We start from the raw sequence: 20,592 nt of genomic DNA, 5'->3' as shown, positions 1-20,592 counted from the left end.
TGTTTCTCTAATTTGAGGTTAATGTATATGCGTATTTTTAATGAAAAAAAAAATGAAGGAACAATGTAATGAAACAGAGGCGTTTTACCCACACGCTCCTTTTCAAGTGGGAGTGATTCTGAAATAAAACAGGAACAAAAGCATTCCACACAGCTGATCCTCTGAGGTCACAAGATCACAGGACAATTGCCAAATCACGCGAGATTTTGGAAGTTACGAGCAAGGACAAAGACAGCAGCATGTACTCACAAATAGCTGTGGCTTATTTTATGTTCTGTTTAACATAGACTACAGGGGTTTTAATAGGAAATTATGGACGTTTACCTGCACGTGACTTTTATTTAGAAAGTCTCGTCATATTTTGCACCGCTTTTTTGTTTGAATTTCTGTCTGAGGATTTTGATATGTTTCGGAAGTGTAGCCCATAAAAAATAGACTTGAAACATACACTTTGCTGCCGGTGGAAGAAGAACCCTTCCATTATAACGACAGCTAATTGCGACACTTTCTCGCCCGGTGGAAGGAAGCTTCAGTTACTACAGTGACCAATTTGGTGTGACGCCCCAGAAATTTCATTGGCCCCTCATGAAATATTTCTGGATACACCACTGCTTCTAAGACCTTTCATGCTGGAGCGTCTGCTTCCTTTTCACACTTCGTCATTGCTATAGCAGGTGGTTCCTGCGGGAAGTGCTACAGCTAGCTCCTGCTGCTACTTGAGCTCACAAGTTTTATCTGAAAATTGATGAAACACAAAACTGTTGGTGATGTAAAGATTTCCAAACCACCTTTCATATAAGATGCTAAAACAGCATATAGCTCATTGAATGTAGTCTATTTCTTCTAACTGAGGTTGTTCAAAGATATTAACTGATCATCTAAAAATATTTTTTTTTATACCTGCTGGACAATTAATTGAAATTACAAATTCTTATTTCCAGATATTTTTGATCTGATCACAAGGTTTATGCAAAATGGTAATTACTAAAAAATGTGTCTTAGCTTTTTAATTACATATCAGTGTGTACAATTCTACGTAAATCAACACTTCTGGAGGCAGGTAAGTCCTCTGCTTCTTCTTCTTTTAGAGCGATGCTCGTCCAAAAGCAGATGCACCAATTAAAACCCTTTAGATCATTTATTTTTCCCTCAGAGCTGCATTAGGGACCAGAATGAGATTCGTTGTCTGATCACGACCTGCCTCCTTGCTGTAACCTCTCCATGAACTCTAACGGCACTTTTTGCTTCAAATTGTATAAGTTTGTTCAGCTGCAGGAAAACATGAACTGTTTTTCATTTTTCTGAAGACTGAGGTTCTTCTTTGCTGTTTAGCTGAAGAGATGTCAATTTAAATCTGTCCAAACAACATTTCCAGGTCTCCGCAGAGGTGACCTTTTAGGGTGGCATTTGGAAATGAATTCCCCTTCAGCAGCACCGGCCCCAAATACAGTCCATCCGTCAGTTCTCCAGCCTTTACTCCTGTTAATCTTTTCCTGCAACTGTTTATTTCACTTCAGGAGATTTAATTGTTTTGCATCTGGTAAATCTGCACAAAACTACAGACGGCCCTATCTGAACAGTAATGAATCACTGATTGGTGCAACCCGATTAATAAACTTATTTTTGCTGATTTGTGTCTTCTCTAATAAATTGTGCAGCCTCCTTACCAGACTGCAGCAAAACATTTAGAAACAGAATCAAATTGGTTTCTGCAAGTTTGACCCGGCACAGAGACATAAAAGAGCAGATCTGGAGGAGTGGATTTTATTTTTAGGTTTTTCATTATTTGTTTTAAGTCTTTTGTGGTCAAGCTCCGAGACCCTGAGTTAACTCCACTTTCAATCCATTATTCACACTTCAGAGCCAAAGGTGACTTCTGGGTCAGCGTTTTCACACTGAAAGGCTCCTTATTCTTCTCTTGCATTTATGTCTGACAGAAAATGTCTGTTTTTAATCATTTTAAGTAGTTTTTATTCCACCTGTTCCTCTTATTACTGAATTTCTTTGCTCAGGAGGGAAAGAGCTTTATCATCTGAAGCTTCTCACAGGTGAGCAAAATGTGTTTTTCAGAGAGACCTTGAAGGGGTTTGTTAATAAATATGACTCGTGTGATAATAGGTTTTAAAAGTTTACATAATTTCTCAAGGTCAAAATAATCATAAAGCTTTGGTAAAATGTCTTTACTCTCAAACGCATTACCTCATTGCAATTTTTCATGATAACTTGGGTCATGATTCATCATTTCTCATCGCTTCAACATGAATTCAACTTTAAAACAGAAACTGCAGAAACAAACAAGGATCAAAAAGTCTCCCTTCATTTAACTCCCGCAACAAAATCATTTTTGTCCTTTTTCTGTTGTCTTCAACCCCAAGAGACCTCAGTTCAGGTGACATTCAGGCGGCTCCCTGTGAAGCTCCAAAGGTTTAGCACACTTATAGAAACAAGAACAACAATAAAAACACTGATCTGGCTGTGCTCATCTTTTGAAAGCATGCAAAAAGGGATGTCAGATTCTCAGCTACTGAATGGACGGCTTTAATTAAAGCACAAAACACACACAAAAAGCTAATTTGGTTAGCTATTTCTGTCTTAAACGTCTTTTTTAAAACAAAATTAATAAAAAAGCTCCATTCTCTGAATGAAAATGTGTTTTTGTGCATGTGTTCTTTTTAGGTCGGTAACAAAAAACAAATGAGACGGGTGAATCAGCGCATGAGACACACAGCAGGCCTCACACATCTTAATGGTAGAGCAGAAAGTCCTTGATGGTGTGAGGGAGGAAGAGGATGGAGGCGCGGTGTAGGCGGCTCCGACCAAGACTTCGACGGATGGAGGAGCGACACAGCCGAGACAGAGAGCCGAGACCTGGGTGGAGGATAGGATGCAGATGTTAATACTAGCAATCAGGCAGAATGACCTCTGAGACAAGGTGGAGTGCATGCCAGTTAGTCATGAAGCACTAAAACATACCTCTCTTCTGCAGCACAAGTCTAACTGAACTGTCTGGTGCTGAAAGATCTAAAGGAGATTTCCCATCTGTGTTTCTGGAAAACCTGTCAGCTCCGAAGTCCAGCAGAACCTCAACCACGTCTGATTCCCCAGCTTGAACCGCAGCGTGTAAAGGACTGTCCCGTCCGCATCCAACAGAAACATCAGCACCTAAATAAGAAAATAAACCCCAGCACCAAGTGATGTGAGCCCAAATGACCAAAACCCGCCACATCCTCTCCCTCCATTCGTCTCTGGCTAGAAAACTAAATTCAGCGACTAATGAAAAAAATTAAGAGATGGAAAATTACAGCTATGATTAGTAGTAAATAATTAGCTGCCACATTTGACAGTTCTACAAATGAGACGGACAAGAAAAGCTGTAAAATGCATGTGCTGCTGTGAGGTGTGAAGCACAGCGTCTGTTACCATGGAAAGAGAAAGTGGGGGGCCAAGAAAGACTAGACAGCAAATCACTCAGGAATAAAAGCTGCAGCTGCAAATGACTTTCTGCATGAATGAAACTCTGGTATGTTTCATCAGGTGGAGATTTCTCAATGCTTAGTGTACTCCTTTTATTCTGATGCTGAAATGATTTATTTGTTACGGCTTGCCAACTCCGGGTCGGGGGAGAGGTCCTACCTCAAATGGAGGAGTTTAAGTATCTCGGGGTCTTGTTCACGAGTGAGGGTAGGAAGGATCGGGAGATCGACAGGCGGATCGGTTCAGCATCTGCAGTGATACGGACGCTGAACCGATCTGTTGTGGTGAAGAGGGAGCTGAGCCAGAAAGCCAGGCTCTCGATTTACCGGTCGATCTACGTCCCAATCCTCACCTATGGTCATGAGCTTTGGGTAATGACCGAAAGAACGAGATCGCGGATACAAGAGGCCGAAATGAGTTTCCTCCGTAGGGTGGCCGGGCTCAGCCTTAGAGATAGGGTGAGGAGCTCGGACATTCGGGAGGGACTCGGAGTAGAACCGCTGCTCCTCCGGATCGAAAGGAGCCAGTTGAGGTGGCTTGGGCTTCTGGTCAGGATGCCTCCTGGACGCCTCCCTGGGGAGGTGTTTCGGGCATGTCCTGCTGGCAGGAGGCCCCCGGGTCGACCCAGGACACGTTGGAGAGGTTACATCTCCAATCTGGTCCGGGAACGCCTTGGGGTTCTGCCGGAGGAGCTGGTAGAGGTGGCCGGGGAGAGGACGGTCTGGAGCTCCCTAGTTGGGATGCTGCCCCCGCAACCCGGACCCAGATAAGCGGAGGAAGACGACAACGACGTTTTATTTTAAAATAACTCATCAATCCTCTTAAATCCTCATGATTTCATTATATTTGCTGTGAGTGTCCAGATTGTTACCTGATCGTAGCAGCAGCTCCACACTCGCTGTCGACCCCGCCTTACAGGCGCAGTACAGCGGTGACCCCACCTCTGGCAGCTCCACATCAATCGAAGCCCCATGGGACAGCAGCAGCTCCAGACACTCTCTGTGATCTGTTATCACACACACACACATGCATGTGCATGCACGCACACATCAACAAGCCTGTGCTGTAGCCTTTAAACTGCAGCATTTTAACACACATGCACCTTTAGATGCAGCCTCATGGATGGGTGAAGCCAGCTGGCTGGTGGTGAGGGAGGATGCTCCGTGCTGTGAGAGGAGTCTGACACATGCAGCACTTCCACTTCTGCAGGAGTTAAAGAGAGGTGTGGCGCCATCTGCTGAAACTGCCTGTGCCTGCAGGAGTTTTATAAACATGTGACTTTTATAAAAACCAAAACAAAACAAAAAAAAAACCCGGATGTTTAAATTCTGCAAAGTTTGGGCTTTTGAATTTCAGCAGAAATGTGCTTTTTATGATGGGTAAAACATGTAAATTTGTTCTAATCAGGGGTCATTCAAGCACTTTCTGCTGTAACTTCATAAATAAAAGTTTCCTGCACTGCAAAAAACGATTTTCAAGACAGTAAAAAGGGCTTGTATTTAGACATTTCATCTTTTTTTTGGTCTAGAAAAAAAACGTCTTATCTGCAAAAAACAGCAATAAAGAAAAATAAGATGAAATGACTAAAATCAAAACTTTACTTTCTTAAAAATCTGCTTTTGCAATGTAGAAGCACAAAACTCATTCTAAGCACATTGAATTGCCTATTTTTATGCTTATTTATTTAGCAGGCGCTTTTGTACGAAGTGACTTACAGGTGAAAATCCAGCCAGCAGGTTGCCCTTGAGGCTAACAACAAACACTATTCAGTCAATCCTAGGTGGCAGCGAGGCAGCATAATCAATGTGTATGAAACGTGCTATATAAATAAAGCTGCCTTGCCTAAATAAATAATACAAGCTCAAATAAAGTAATACAAATACCATAAAACTATATGTTAAACTCTATTTTCACACTAAAACCTAAAAAAGGACAAACTTCAGAAGAACTCTAATCTCTAGCCTGATATTTCTCAACATGGACGCCTCAAAATCAGACCCCATTGTACATTTTACTAATAGTGTGTTCTCACATTTGCACCATTGTCCAGCAGCAACTTGGCACAAGCATAATGACCGCCGAGGCAGGCTTCATGCAGAGGAGAGACTCTGTCTATGGTGAGTGTGTCCACATGGAGGCCCTGGAGGCAATATGGAGGATAAAATCTGTCTGGTTTTCATTCTAAAACGTGTGTGACGGATATAAATCTCATGAAGTATGTTTATTCTGATCACCTGAGTGATGAGAGTCTTGATGTGCAGGAGTCTGCCCTGACAGGCTGATTCGTGGAGGGGGGTTCTGTCTGACCACGAATCTGAGACAAGAGAAACAAAAACATTGACTTCACTGGAAATGAAAAGTAGATCATTGTTCTTCTTGTTTTAGTGGATGTTTTTATTTCTTGATGAACCGCAACACACCCATGTTTTAGTTGGACCGCAAAGCTGGCCAAATTTGAATAGCAATGCAGTCTAATCTAATCCAGCTGACTCCTCATTTCTCTCATATCCAAAACTACAAAAACGAAACTCACCGGCCATCAGAGAGTTACACGGCAGACCCCCGTAGATGTAAAACGGCTGTGATCTCTTGGAGACTTGCGTTTGACCTGCAGCCATGATGGAAATGGAGGCAGACTAGGCTCACAAACTGAAAACAGACTCTTATCAGAGTCCTCGGTCAACACCCCCACATTACCTCCCCCCTTCTGCATCTGCATCACAATAGCAGCTGGAATGTTCCTGATCACCTTTCAGACAAAACATTTAAAAAATGTGAGGGAACTGCAGGGCTGCAGGATTGGGTGAGTAAACAGCTGCATCAAGCTTCATGCACGTTATAATAAAGCTATGGTAATAGCTGTAAAAAGCCCAAAACCATCACATGCAAAATGTTTTATTCTTTCTTAGTTTTACTCAAATGTAAACAAGAAAACAAGGTTTTCCGCCATGTGTGAACTTACTACTTCCTGTTTAACAGCTACTTTGGAGCTTTCCCAAAAAACAAATTCCCAGGAACAAATGGTTTCTGTTTGTTTTCCAATGAAGAATATTCCTTTGAAACATGAATAAAGAGGTGAATGTTTTATATAGATTTAAACATCTGCTTTATTTTACAGATCTAGGCCAGGAGGTTCTCCCCTCAGACACAAAATAAAACTTTAGAGCCACAACTGTTACAGGGCCTGTTGCAAAACAAAATTTTACAAATATTTAAAAATATTCATGGAAGAAGACGACCAGTGAAATGTTTTTTCCTTCAGATTTATAAAAATAACTTGAGAATTATGAGGAAAAAAAGACAAAATTTGGGATTAAGTTCAGGAATCTTTTTTCTCCTTCAAATATTAGAGATTTGTTTTCAGTTCTGAAAAACAATTTTGTTTCCCTTTGGGATTTAGAAGAAAAAGAGAACAATTTTTTTTCAATGAGATGTTGATTTTTGAGGACAATTCTGTGAAAGAAAAAAAACAGATGTAAAAATATTAGATATTTTTGGAAAACAATATCAGAAAAGCTGCTTAAATCCACAATTTTAGAAACTATTCATGTGTTTTAAAAAAATCAGTTAACATATTTTCAAATTATTTTTAGCAAACGTTAGAATCCATCGCAGATGGCTGCAGACTCATCATCATCTGCAAAAAAAGAAAGAAAAAAAAAACCTTCAAGGTTGAATTAAAAAATCCATCCATCCATTCTCTTCCACTTATTTGGAGTTGAGTCGTGGGGGCGGCAGCCTAAGCAGAGGCCCAGACTTCCCTCTCCTCTCCCCAGCCACTTGGGCCAGCTCTTCTGGGGGAATCCCAAGGTGTTCCCTGGCCAGCTGAGAGACATAGTCCCTCCAGCGTGTCCTGGGTCTTCTTTTAGGTCTCCTCCCGATGGGACATACCTGGAAAACCTCATCAGGGAGGCGTCCAGGAGGTATCCTAACCAGATGCCCGGGCCACCACAACTGGCTCTTCTCAACGTGGAGGAGCAGCGGCTCTACTCCGAGCCCCTCCTGGATGACCAAGCTTCTCACTCTTTCTCTCAGTTGGTTTTTACAAAGCAATGCCGTCAATTTGCCGCTAAGGTGCAATAAGACAGACAATTACAGCAATATTACTACCAAGGAGATGGAAGGAATGCTGCAAAATTTGCGCATCGCCATGCCAGAACTGTGCGCCTTGTAAAAAGGGCTTGTGGGAGAGCCCAGCCACCCAGCGGAGAAATCTAATTTCTGCCGCTTGTATCCGCGATCTCGTTCTTTCGGTCACCACTCAAAGCTTGTGACCATATGTGAGGGTTGGAACATAGACTGACAGGAAAATCAAGAGCTTTCCAAAAATAAATATAAACGTGTGCTCTAACAAATAATTTATCAAACCAACTGTTATTTTATTAGACGTGATTAAGAGCAGATGCTGCTGCTTTATTGTAACCAGTGTTTTCACTGCTTTAGTTCAGAGCAGCAGGGAGTGTAAGAAAAAATAAAAAGTGCTTATTAACTACCGAGAAGAGCCTCCACACAAAGTTCCCTTTGTTTAGAAAAATGTAAACGTTGAGCATTTGATCGAGTACAGACAGCATTTAAACAGTCTGATGGCCGAAGGAGAGATGGGTTTTCTCGTTTTGTGGCAAGTTTGGAATCAGTCAAACTTTTTCCTGCTTGTTTTCTGTCTCCACAGTCCATGAGGGCCGGTGGCATCAACAGCCACGTCCATGAACCGATCTGGCAACAACCACTGCAGAAGCAGCAGGAAGAGGAAGTCCAGCATGGCAACAAAGGCAAAGATGGATCCAGCCACGGGGCCACAGTGAGACCGGAGTCTCCGCAACCTCTTGGCCAGAGGGAGGACCTCTTCTCCAACTACTTTATCATACACCTGGGAGGAAAAACATATGATGATGTCATTACCTACACCAGATATCCTATCATTCAAGTCATCCTCTGGTACCTTTTCTGTCCTCTCTGCGACATTTTTCCAAGTGTAGAGGTTTCTAACACGATTGTGGATTGAAGCCGGTGAGGGGAAAGAATCGGATCGTTGCTTAGCGATGACTTGTTCCAAACCATCACACAGCGACCGCACAGTAGGTTCACACAGGGTTATTAAGTCATCAGGCAACACCTCAGGAATGCCACCGACGCGAGTGCTGACAACCTTCCAGGGAGGATGGAAAAGAGCTGCTCAGAGTTGATAAAACCAACATTCTAATAAGGCAAATCAGAATTATTCCACTACAGCTAAAGATCAGTCTGAATCTGTTTGTTTTAGATAAAACAATGAAGATTTTTAAATTCAGCATCACTATTCCAAAGATATGGAGTGTTTCTGAAAATAAAATCCTTTCTATTAAAAAAAGATGCAGACTTAAACGAATGTGTGAAAGCGGACAGAAAAGAAGCACCCTACAGAAAAGTGTTCAAAAGGCATCAGTTAGTGATCCTGATACACGACAAATCAAAGACTCAAAAACCAGCTGCTTCCTACTTGGAATGCATACCAAAGAAATATTTTACTAATGAGGTTGTTTCACTTCTTTACACTTTCACATGTGACTAGATTTAGTTTGCTACTAGTTTATATCTGTTAACGATAAAGTTACACAATTATCATGAATTGTATGAAAGATTTAGGTCTGATTAGTTTATTGTTACACAGAAAGTAAAACCTAAGTAAGAGATGTAAAAGAGATCAAACTTTTGCTTGTGTGTAAGCTCAACCAACTGGAAACAGGAGCAGACACTTTCCATGAATCAGTGAGAAAACACTGCGTGGGGGCCAAACAAGCTATCTGATACCTTGCAAGAATTTACCTTAACCCTTAGAGGTCCCTCGTGCATTTTGTTGCGCAGGCAGTCATGTATTTTTGAATAACTTTGGCTGTGTTGATGAAATTCTTTTTATTTTTATTTTGCTCCGGAGTGTGTTTTTGGGTACGTTTACTAAAAATAAAATGTGTTTTCATAATTTATGTGACTGTGTTTTTTTCAGTTTTCATTAGAAAAATCAGTTCTCACCCAAAGTCTAATATCAGTGCAAAATCCTACACAACAGATGTATATGTGCTTTTTCTGTGTGATTCTGCACACTTACATACATGCACTTATGACTCAATGCAATCGACAAATGACCAGAGGAAAGATTTTTTCATGCTTTGGTGGGTGGTGGAGGTTGGAGCTTTTTTCTGTGTGAGGGACCTGGATGTGAGTTTTTCTGAATATCTGACACCATACAAAAGAGACAGATAAAACAAAAAATATTTTTTTGCTCATTTGTGACTCTCTAGAGCCCTCACAATTCACCCCCTAAAGAAGTCCTCTGGACATAACACACGAGAAATGATTTAGGTTTTTTGACAAAATATGGCCCTCTCCCTGGGCTGCCACCTTACCGTGGTGGAGGGGTTTGAGTGTCTCAATGATCCTAGGAGCTAAGTTGTCTGAGGCTTTCTGCCTCTGGTGTCACCCATGGCAAACAGGTCCTAGGTGATGGATCAGACAAAGAGCAGCCCGAAGACCTCTTATGATGAATTATATAAATGGAAACCGTGTTCCCTCGCCCGGACGTGGGTCACTGGGGCCCCCCTCTGGAGCCAGGCCTGGAGGTGGGGCACGCTGGCGAGCGCCTGGTGGCCGGGCTTTCACCCATGGAACCTGACCGGGCACAGCCCAAAGAGGAAACGTGGGTCCCCCTTCCCATGGGCTCACCACTCGTGGGAGGGGCCAAAGGGGTCGGGTGCAGTGTGTGACGGGTGGTAGTCAAGGGAGGGGACCTTGGCAGTCTGATCCTCGGCTATAGAAGCTGGCTCTTGGCACATGGAATGTCACCTCTCTGGTGGGGAAGGAGCCTGAGTTGGTGTGTGAGGCTGAGAGGTTCCGACTAGATATAGTCTGACTCACCTCAACACATGACTCTGGCTCTGGCTCTGGAACCAGTTTCCTTGAGAGGGGTTGGACTTTCTACCACTCTGGAGTTGCTCCCACTGAGAGGTGCCGAGCAGGGATGGACATACTAGTTGCCCCCCATCGTGGTGCCTGTACGTTGGGGTTTAACCCGGTGAATGAGAGGGTAGCCTCCCTCTGCCTACGTGTGGGGGGACGGGTTCTGACTGTGGTCTGTGCTTATGCACCAAACTACAGTTCAGACTACACACCCATTTTGGAGTCCTTGGAGGGGGTGCTGGAAAGCGCTCCTTCCGGTGACTCCCTCGTTCTGCTGGGGGACTTTAAGGCTCACGTGGGCAACAACAGTGAGACCTGGAGAAGTGTGGTTGGGAGGAACGGCCCCCTGATCTGAATTCGAGGGGTGTTTTGTTTTTGGACTTCTGTGCCAGTCATGGATTGTCCATAATGAACACCATGTTCAGACATAAAGGTGTCCCTATGTGCTCTTGGCACCTGGATACCTTAGACCGCAGCTCGATGATCGGCTTTGTTGTTGTTTCATCTGACCTGCGGCCGCATGTCTTGGACACTCGGGTGAAGAGAGGGGCGGAGCTGTCAACTGATCACTACCTGGTAGTGAGTTGGCTCAGATGGTGGGAGAGGATGCCGGTCAGACCAGGCAGGCCCAAATGTATATCGCGAGGGTCTGCTGGGAACGTCTGGCAGAGTCTCCTGTCAGAAGGAGCTTCAATTCCCACCTCCGACAGAACTTCCAAAATGTTCCGGGGGAGACGGGGGGCATTGAGTCTGAATGGACCCTGTTCCGTGCCTCCATTGTTGAGGCAGCCGACCACAGCTGTGGTCGCAGGATCGTCAGTGCCTGTCGTGGTGGCAACCCCCGAACCCGCTGGTGGACACCGGCGGTTAGGGATGCTGTCAAGCTGAAGAAAGAGTCTTATCAGGTCTTTCTGGCCTGTGGGACTCCAGAGGCAGCTGATGGGTACCGGCAGTCCAAGTAAAACGCAGCTCGGGTGGTCACCAAGGCAAAAACCCAGGCATGGGAGGAGTTCGGTGAAACCATGGAGCAAGACTTCCGTACGGCTTCGAGGAGATTCTGGTCCACCATCCGGCGCCTCGGGGGGGAAAGCAGTGCGCTACCAACACTATCTATAGTGGGGATGGTGTGCTGCTGACCTCTACTCAGGACGTTGTGGATCGGTGGGCAGAATACTTGGAAGGCCTCCTCAATCCCACCGACACGTCTTCCAGTGAGGAAGCAGAGTCTGGGGACTTTGGGTTGGCCTCTCAAATCTCTGGTGCTGAGGTCACTGAGGTGGTTAAAAAGCTCCTCTGTGGCAAGGCTCCGGGGGTGGATGAGATCCACCCGGAGTTCCTTGGTGAGCGATGTTGTGGGGCTGTTGGCTGGCGCGATATCGCATGGACATCGGGGGCAGTCCCACTGGACTGGCAGACTGGGGTGGTGGCCCCCTTACTTAAAAAGAGGGACCGCAGGGCGTGTTCCAACTACAGGGGGATCACACTCCTGAGCCTTCCTAGTAAGGTCTATTCAGGGGTTCTGGAGAGGAGGGTCCGTCGGATTGTTGAACCTCAGACTCAGGAGGAGTCTCTATACCCTTAGGGGGATCATGGAGGGTGCGTGGGAATTTGCCCAACCAGTCTACATGTGTTTTGTGGATTTGGAGAAGGCATTTGACCGCGTCCCTCAGGGGGCCCTGTGGGGGGTACTCCGGGAGTATGGGGTACCAGGCCCTCTGATACGGGCTGTTAGGTCCCTGTATGACCGGTGTCAGAGCTTGGCCCGCATTGCCGGCAGTAAGTCAGGCTCGTTCCCAGTGAGAGTTGGACTCCGCCAAGGCTGTCCTTTGTCACAGATTCTGTTCAGAACCTTTATGGACAGGATTCCTAGGTGCAGCCAAGGTGTGGAGGGCATGCGTTTTGGTGGCCTGAGGATCAGGTCTCTGCTTTTTGCAGATGATGTGGTCCTGTTGGCTTCATCAGAACGTGATCTTCAGCTTTCACTGGAGCGGTTCGCTGCCGAGTGTGAAGCAGCTGGGATGAGAATCAGCTCCTCTAAATCTGAGACCAGGGTCTTGATTCAGAAAAGGGTAGAATGCCTTCTCTGGGTCAGGGATGAGGTCCTGCCCCAAGTGGAGGAGTTTAAGTATCTTGGGGTCTTGTTCACGAGTGAGGGAACACTGGAACGTGAGATCGATAGGCGGATTGATGCTGCATCTGCAGTGATGCGGGCGTTGTACCGGTCTGTCGTGGTGAAGAGAGAGCTGAGTCAGAAGGCGAAGCTCTCGATTTACCGGTTGATCTACGTTCTTACCCTCACCTATGGTCATGAGCTTTGGGTAGTGACCAAAAGAACGAGATCGCGGATACAAGTGGCCGAAATGAGTTTTTTCCGAAGAGTGGCTGGGCTCTCCCTTAGAGACAGGGTGAGAAGCTCGGTCATTTGGTAGGGGCTCGGAGTAGATCTGCTGCTCCTTTGCATCAAGAGTAGACCCGCTGCTCCTCCACATCGAGACGAGCCAGTTGAGGTGGCTCGGGCATCTGGTCAGGATGCCTCCTGGACACCTCCCTCGTGAGGTTTTCAGGGCACGTCCAACCGGGAGGAGACCTAAAGGTAGATCCAGGACACGGTGGAGGGACTATGTCTCTCACCTGGCCAGGGAACGCCTTGGGATTCCCCAGGAGGAGCTGGCCCAAGTGGCTGGGGAAAGGGAAGTCTGGGCCTCTTGCCTTAGGCTACTGCCCCTGCGACCCGACTCCGGATAAGCGGATGAAAATGGATGGATGGATGGATGGATGGATGGATGGACAAAATATGGCACTAAAGGAGTTAAATCTCAAAAACACTCAAATATTTTATTATGTTTTGCGAGGACTGAAGCTAAGAAAATAATCTGTGTAAAAGATTTTTGACTTTTGAAACATTTTATAATTTTTATTACACATTTAGCTAAAATGCATTTTTCTGTGCGAGGGACCTGAATGTGAGTTTTGCTGAATATCTGACACTACACAGAAAAAACAGAGAAAACAAAAAATATTTTTTGCTCATTTGCGACTCTCCAAAGCCCTCACAATTCAGCCCCAGAAGAAGTGATGTGGACATAACACACAAAAAATTATTGTTTTTTATACAGTTGATTTTTTTGACAAAATATGGCACTAAAGGAGTTAAATCTCAAAAACTCTCAATTATTTTACTATGTTTGTTGAGGACTGAAGCTAAGGATAGAATCAGTGAAATTTTTTTTTTGAATTTTGAAATTATATTTTTTATACATTTTGCTAAAATGCCTTTTGTTGTGCGAGGGTCCCCAGTGTAGCTTTTTTTAAGGAACCTCCAAGGGTTAAAAAGATAAGCAAACAACTTAAACTGAAGAATGTTACTAAATTATCAGATTTTTCCCACTCAAGTCCTGCTGGTTTTACACCTTTGAATAAAAACAGACCTGCAGGCCACAGCTGGCTCCTTCCACGATGGCCATACAGAAGGCTTCGGTCAGCGACGTGTTGAGGAAGATGTGTCCCTGAACCAAAACGCCGCGGACGTCTTTATGCTCCAGAGCTCCGAGCAAACGAACTCTTCAGCGAACAGAAAAAAATATTTTAGCCTCATTAACAGAAAAACAATTTTAAAGGCATACTTGGATCAGATCCGACTGATTTCACCAGACAAACTTAAAGGATAAAAATCACCAACGCTGAAACGCTTCTAAATATAAAACATTGAAATGTCATTTCAGCCATAATAAAAACATATAAAACATTCTTAGTTGTCAAGTTTTGCATTTTTCTTCCACAATCTCAGGAACTACACCCATCCAACCTACCGATCATGCAGCTGGTATTTCTCTCTCACTTCCTCCAGCACGAGCCTCTTTGGTCCCTCTCCGCCAATCAGGAAATGAAGATCAGGATGTTTGAGGCAAAGCTCTGGGATGATCCCACCCAGAAGATCAATTCCTAAACAGAGAAGGTTTGTTTACAGTTAAAGTACAGCAGCCTTTTATTCAGCTATGTGTGTGTGTATATATATATATATATATATATATATATATATATATATATATATATATATACATACAAGCAGTTTTATTCCTGCAATCGATCTCTTTTTTCCTCCTTTATACTCTTTTCACACTTTGTTTTTGTTAAAAGTCTGGAGATGATCCCACGGGGATTTGTTCAGAATGACCTTTTGAAGTTTGTTTATTGTGCAGCTCTGAAACTACTAACAGATATCTGAGAAACCCAACTTTCTTGATCTGACCCTATGACCCACACTTTTATTAGTAGGGCTCAGAAACAGTAGACTGGAACTGAAATTGACTGAAAGTCATTATTCCAGAGAAAGGGAGCTTAACCACAGAGCTGTGTGCTTTCTGTTCCTTTGTGTTGCAGACAAATTACATAAAGGAAAATAAAGAAAGAAAGAAAACGATCTTTTGTATTTATATCTCTCAAGATAAAAATCACAAAGCATCATGAGCCCAGGAGGTGAGGTTAAAATGTTGGGAGTTTCCATGCTTTTTTAATTATTATAAAGGCATCAGGTAATACAGGGTATATGCTGGGCTCTAACAAATAAATGGTAAATAGCCTGTATTTGTATAACGCCTTCTTAGGGTTCTACAACCCCCCCAAGGTGCTTCACAACACAATCACCCATTCACACACTGGTGGTAATGAGCTACAGTGTAGGCACGGCCGCCCTTGGGCGCACTGACAGAGGTGAGACTGTCGAGCACTGGCGCCAACGGTCTGACCACCACCAGCAGGCAAGGCGGGTTAAGTGTCTTGCCCAAGGACACAACAGCAGCATTCAGCACCACTTCATCAGTTGGCGGGATATGTCACGTCCATGATAGCAGGGCTGTAGCAATGGTACGTAAAGGCACGTGTTACGGAAACGCAAGCAAAAAGCCGGCATGAAAGAACAAATAATTATTTTATGATATTAGTTTACTTTCATCTATTTTTATACAACCTTATGGTAAATACACATCAATACTAACTAAATTTAAGACTTTTTAAATTGATTCAAGATATTTAAATACTTTTTAAGGATCTTAATTTTCCTCAAATAAATTTATTAACTTTTAATGCTTTTCAAGACTCCCCAGATATTTGTTCTTCCTTTTCTTGATTGTCAGTGCAGTTTGCACGACAACTGGGTCAACCATCTTCCATTCTAGCTGTTAGGCGCTCCAGATGAGCAAACTCAAACTCAAAAAAGCCTCGCATGATTGATATTGTTTGACAATTTTAAAAATACTTGTGTCAATTTTATTCAGTACATTTTTGGAGTAACCTGTGAAATGCTCTAAATTTGGCCTATTTGGCCTACATTTTTACAATGTTCCAATGCAAACAAAACCAACACATACATTATAAACAAGCAGAAAAGAAGCAAAGAATGACAACATCCAACCCAACAGGGTCTGGGTACCTTTGCGGTAGACGAGCCGGCTGATGACAACTATTGTGATCCTGTCAGCTGGCCGCTGGGACGGGTCAGGAGTAAAATCTGTAGGGTCAACAGCATTGGGAATGACAGACACGATCTCTGGGTTGAGCACAGCCCGGAGCACCGTGTTCTCCTTACTGGTGTAGGAAACACACACAATGTGGTTGGTGTCACACAGCGTAATTGTCAGAAGCTTGTTGGTCAGCACGGAGCTGAGGTCAGCAAAGCCAAAAAGTGAGTGGTCAGTAAACACCTGGTATTAAAAGAAAAACATTTACATTACTGAACTGTGTGTTATTAATAAGGGAGACATACATGGCTTAGAGTCACATACGGTGTTGAGGCCCATGGTTTTGGCGTGGAACAGTGCATCGTGGGCCATGGAAGAGAATGAACTGTGTGCGTGTACCACGGTGATCTGCTCCCTGACAAACACACAGCGCAGCAGTGGGAGACTGTGGACGCAGGTGGTGGCTGTGGACTGGCTGTACATCACTTGCAGGGGCAGGTAGTAGACCTTCAGTCCATTGGTTAAATACCTCACACCCCTCCTCCTGCCGTAGGCATGAGTGGCAATTACCACCTTGTGTCCCTTTTCAATCAGACACTGAGAAAGCTGATAAATGTGGCTTTCTACTCCTCCCATGTTTGGATAGAAAAAGTCAGACACCATACAGATGTTGTGCTTCCTGTTGCAGATTCTGGCAACATCTGCGGAGTCTCTTTCAGATGACAGAGTTTTCACTGCTCCTGCTCTCCTTCGCTGGCCCATCGTGCAGTCCTCCTGTGGCTTTTCAATCAATCAGAGCTGAAATAATTTATGATGTGCCGAATAATATCACATAAAGCAAAAGATAACAATTAATTACAATGAAAGTCAAACTTATTTTATGAATCTCTTTCCTCAAATTTAACTGTGTCACATTCATTTTTCATTTTAATCAATACTTTTCTATATAGCATTATATTCCTAAAGAATTTTAGCTAATTTTCTCAAAACTTATTGTGATTATTACTTTTCTCAACCTCTGTTAATAAAACCAAAACTCTTAATAGCAGCAATCTACAATACAACAATGAAAACAGCTAGTACCATTACATTTAAATGATTCATAATGATTACACTGAACAACTTCTACACCTTCAGTTTACCAAAACTAATGCTGGAGGGTGTCTGTGCCTGTTTAAAAGGGATTGAAACCGTTTCTAAAATGAGCACACTTTATTCACATTGACGAATCTCCCGTTTAGGACCATGTACTTGACAGGAACCGTGGCTCATCGACACAAGTCATGACTAGTAAATGTAACTCAGACATGATTTTGAATAATAACTACCGGTAACTAGCGTCTGTTTTTATCAAGCTAATAAACCCATAGTTTATACTTAAAGTCAAATATTGCATCCTATACTTGTTTAAAGTTACAGCCACCTTACCGCGAAATTAAATGTCAGTCTTGTTCTAATCGGTGAAAACAAAAACGACTCTGGTTTTGTTGAAGATTCATGTCAACTCCGTAGCTCTTTGCTAGCAGATTAGCTGCCGGTCGCACTTCCTGTTGATGCCCTACGTCACTCGCAAGAGGCATGCGCGGTCCAGACCCTAAGCTTTGGCGCGCTCTAGAAAATAACAACGTTGTTAACAACAACAGAAAAATCAAGTTGGTATTAAAACGGGGGCTACACAAAAGAAAGAAAAAAAGAAGAGCAAAATATTTGTTGAATATACAATCAAATTTACTTTTTCAAATGAGAGAAAATGCTACAAATGTTTAGGAAAACAGCAAGTTTTCCACTGATTTTTGCACTGTCCATGCTCATAATTGGACATAAACTTTCAAAAATGTTCACTTTTGGCTGCAGTCATATTTTCACTTGTTAGAATCAAAACAATGATTACTATAACCTTTTCTAGGCATACACCACCTTGGAATGTGTTTATTCCCAAGAATCTTGGTAAACAGAATGTTGTTTTTGGATAACAATATTATAAATTACTGTAAACTTTGTATGTAGGTGTATATTTAGTATTGAAGTGCAGCAGCTGAAAACTCACCTGTTCAGACCTTTGGTGTTTTTGTGTGAGCTTCATACTCTCTCCTTATTCAGCTTTGTTTTTTACCACTTCTGCAGGATCCACTGATTACATCTTTCTTAATTTTCTTTCCCTTTCCTTACATTTTTTAAAATTACAATTTTTAAAATTTTCTCATTTTGTGATATATTTAATCATTTAAAAAAAAATTTTTTTTTGCTCTTGTGAAGTGCCTCCTGATTTTTATCCTGAGAGGCACAATATAAAATATTGCTTCTTCTTCTTAAGACTAAAATATTTGAGTGTGAAAGGTGTTTGGTTAGCCATGAAATCAAATATTGTTCAGCTAGCATCATCCACTATAGTAAAGGGCCTGCTCATGAGCAAAAAAATACTAAAAATGATAACCAAACAAGTTGGTTTGCTTCAGTAAGAAACAAGGGAAATTAATCACCAGATTTGTTTTCTCAGAATTTATTAGAAAAGTATTGAAATTCAAATCCCAACTATTTTAGGCTTGTAAACATATTTTTCATGTTTTACGTTTTCTTTTTTTATCCACTGAGTCTTGTCAGGTTTCACAGAGTGCATCAAAAACTGAAAGTTTTCACACAGCAACAATGACAAAAAAGAAGGTATCACACAAAAGCAAACAACAATAGTTACTATTTCAGGAGGCAGTGGCAATCTTTGCTCCTTCCTGAGGAGCATTATGCCTATTTTTTAATTTTGTTTACCTTGAAAACTTTACACTTTCACATTTTCTTTCTTCATCTTCTGCAAAAGCACCAGATGTCTGAATCAGAATTAATATCTACCCCCACACTTGTCCCACGCACCCCAAAAAAGAAAAGAAAAATCAAATTAAAAAATTCTAAATGTTTTTCTTTGACATCAATTATCATTGATATGCATCAATTCTACTGTCAGACCTCTTCAAAACCACAGAATTCTCACAAAATTGCAACAATAATCTGAATAAACAACATAATGTACACATGAAGATAAATAAAATATTTTTTACAAAAAATGGTTATAAACATTTACAGCAATATCTATACTGGTAGCAAATACATGACACTGAATCTTTACAAATTCATAATAATAAAATGAAGGCAATAAAATATTTACATGTGCAGAGACTTTAACTGTTTGAGCTGATCAATGATGTTCTCTTCGGAGATCAGCTGTTTGAAAAGGGACATATACACAAAACCAACATTTCCATTTAATAATGGCTCTTTGATGGGAACAGGTTGCCGACCCCTGGTTTAAGTGTTTCAATTTTTTTTAATGAATTTGATTAAAAATAAAGGCGCCCGGCCCGGCCAGTGTCCGAGGTAATTACACAGTCGTTGGCCCGAAGCCTGGCCCGAGGGCCGTCGGGCCGGGCCGACCCGAGGGCCTAGGGCTTCAGTGCAGGGCTCTAGAATCAATCTATCAAAGCTTTATTTATAAAGCGCCTTCCGCAACCCTGTCAGGAAGCCCAAGGCGCTGAACATGGTACAATACAAAGTTAAATAAAGTGAATAAATCAGAAAATAAAAGCAATTCAAATTACAGATTACAAATTACAAAAAAGGTGAAAAATTCTAGTAGAAGACAAATGTGTAAAACAAGGGAAAAAGTGTACCAATGAAAACTGTGAGATGAAATCAACATAAAAGAGGGCCAAAATCAAACATGCTCAGGAAACGCCAAGCGGAGGAGGTGGATTTTTAGGCGACTCTTGAAGACTGGCAGAGATGGGGACAGCCTAACTGAGGGTGGCAACTGGTTCCATAGTGACGGTGCTAGGACTGAGAAAGCCAGGTCCCCGCAAGTACGACACCTAGAACGAGGGACAACGAGCAGGCCTTGGTCAGAGAAGCGCAGAGCGCGTGATGGGGAATGCCTGTTCAGGAGCGTGGCCAGATAGGGGGATTACCACCCTGGAAGAAATTAAAAACAAAGACGAGGAGTCTGAAGTGTGAACGATAGCAAACCGGAAGCCAGTGCAGGGAGGCCAGAACCGGACTGATGTGGTCCCGTTTCCTGGTCCCAGTCAGGAACCTGGCTGCGCTGTTCTGCACAACCTGTAGGCGACGCAGTGATGACTGACACAACCCTGCATAGAGAGAGCTGCAGTAATCAAGCCTAGAAATTACAAAAGCATGGAGTACCCGCTCCAGGTGGGCTCCTGACAGCATGGGCTTGATTTTTGCAAGGCGTCTCAGGTGAAAGAAACTGGACCGGATCACAGAGTTGATGTGTGCATCAAATTTAAGTCCAGCATCAATTTTCACCCCCAAACTGGTGACAACTGGTTTTGAGTAGGGAGAAAGAGAGCCAAGATCAACATGACAATCCATTCCTGCTGTTGGGGTGAAAAACAATGAGTTCTGTCTTTCCCTCATTCAGATGCAGAACGTTGGCCATTAGCCAAGACTCCACCTCGTTAATGCAGGACACAAAGGACTGGATAGAGTGACCTTTCTCCTGACACAATGGAGCGTCAATCTGGCAATCGTCAGCATAGAGATGGAATGATAGGCCATGTTCATGAAAGATTGACCCCAGAGGAAGCAGATAAATGGCAAACAAAAGAGGACCAAGGATCGATCCCTGCGGGACCCCCCAGCGGAGCCCCTCCCAAGAAGAAAAAACATCACCCAGTTTAACACAGAATGTCCTGTTGTGGAGATACGATCTAAACCAATCCAGAAT

At 43.0% G+C, this 20,592-nt stretch overlaps 2 protein-coding genes across 3 annotated transcripts; both read right to left on the bottom strand.

The window, feature by feature from the left end:
• Positions 1-2,159: 2,159 nt before the first annotated feature.
• Positions 2,160-6,192, bottom strand: asb11 (ankyrin repeat and SOCS box containing 11). The gene is made up of 7 exons (XM_015966221.3): positions 6,008-6,192; positions 5,709-5,788; positions 5,507-5,614; positions 4,577-4,727; positions 4,346-4,480; positions 2,974-3,162; positions 2,160-2,868 (listed from the first exon to the last, which is right to left on the bottom strand). The coding sequence occupies exons 1-7, from the start codon at positions 6,090-6,092 to the stop codon at positions 2,744-2,746; spliced, it is 873 nt and encodes a 290-aa protein (XP_015821707.1). The 5' UTR covers positions 6,093-6,192; the 3' UTR covers positions 2,160-2,743.
• Positions 6,193-7,897: 1,705 nt separating this feature from the next.
• On the bottom strand, positions 7,898-17,419 carry piga (phosphatidylinositol glycan anchor biosynthesis, class A). Of its 2 annotated transcripts, XM_015966223.3 has the most exons (7): positions 17,289-17,419; positions 16,185-16,658; positions 15,833-16,103; positions 14,214-14,346; positions 13,833-13,965; positions 8,414-8,620; positions 7,898-8,341 (listed from the first exon to the last, which is right to left on the bottom strand). In XM_015966223.3, the coding sequence occupies exons 2-7, from the start codon at positions 16,620-16,622 to the stop codon at positions 8,105-8,107; spliced, it is 1,419 nt and encodes a 472-aa protein (XP_015821709.1). In that variant the 5' UTR covers positions 16,623-16,658; positions 17,289-17,419; the 3' UTR covers positions 7,898-8,104. The 2 variants fall into 2 exon arrangements, with proteins under 2 accessions (XP_015821709.1, XP_070400116.1); XM_070544015.1 differs by lacking the exon at positions 17,289-17,419 and having other exon boundaries at positions 16,185-16,761.
• Positions 17,420-20,592: the final 3,173 nt, after the last annotated feature.

The sequence above is a fragment of the Nothobranchius furzeri genome, chromosome 14 (assembly GCF_043380555.1).
Source record: "Nothobranchius furzeri strain GRZ-AD chromosome 14, NfurGRZ-RIMD1, whole genome shotgun sequence".
NCBI lineage: Eukaryota > Metazoa > Chordata > Actinopteri > Cyprinodontiformes > Nothobranchiidae > Nothobranchius > Nothobranchius furzeri.
This window is presented reverse-complemented; position numbering and strand designations above follow the sequence as displayed.

Excerpts from the sequence above, each read along its gene's own strand:
- asb11 (XM_015966221.3), bottom strand. The coding sequence starts at position 6,092 with ATGGCTGCAGGTCAAACGCAAGTCTCCAAGAGATCACAGCCGTTTTAC. Across the intron at positions 4,481-4,576 it reads CCATGAGGCTGCATCTAAAG|ATCACAGAGAGTGTCTGGAG; the intron begins GTGCATGTGTGT and ends GTGTGATAACAG. Across the intron at positions 3,163-4,345 it reads GGAGCTGCTGCTACGATCAG|GTGCTGATGTTTCTGTTGGA; the intron begins GTAACAATCTGG and ends TTTCTTATTTAG.
- piga (XM_015966223.3), bottom strand. The coding sequence starts at position 16,622 with ATGGGCCAGCGAAGGAGAGCAGGAGCAGTGAAAACTCTGTCATCTGAA. Across the intron at positions 14,347-15,832 it reads CCGGCTCGTCTACCGCAAAG|GAATTGATCTTCTGGGTGGG; the intron begins GTACCCAGACCC and ends TTCTCTGTTTAG. Across the intron at positions 8,621-13,832 it reads GAGCCAGCTGTGGCCTGCAG|GTTGTCAGCACTCGCGTCGG; the intron begins GTCTGTTTTTAT and ends CCTCCCTGGAAG.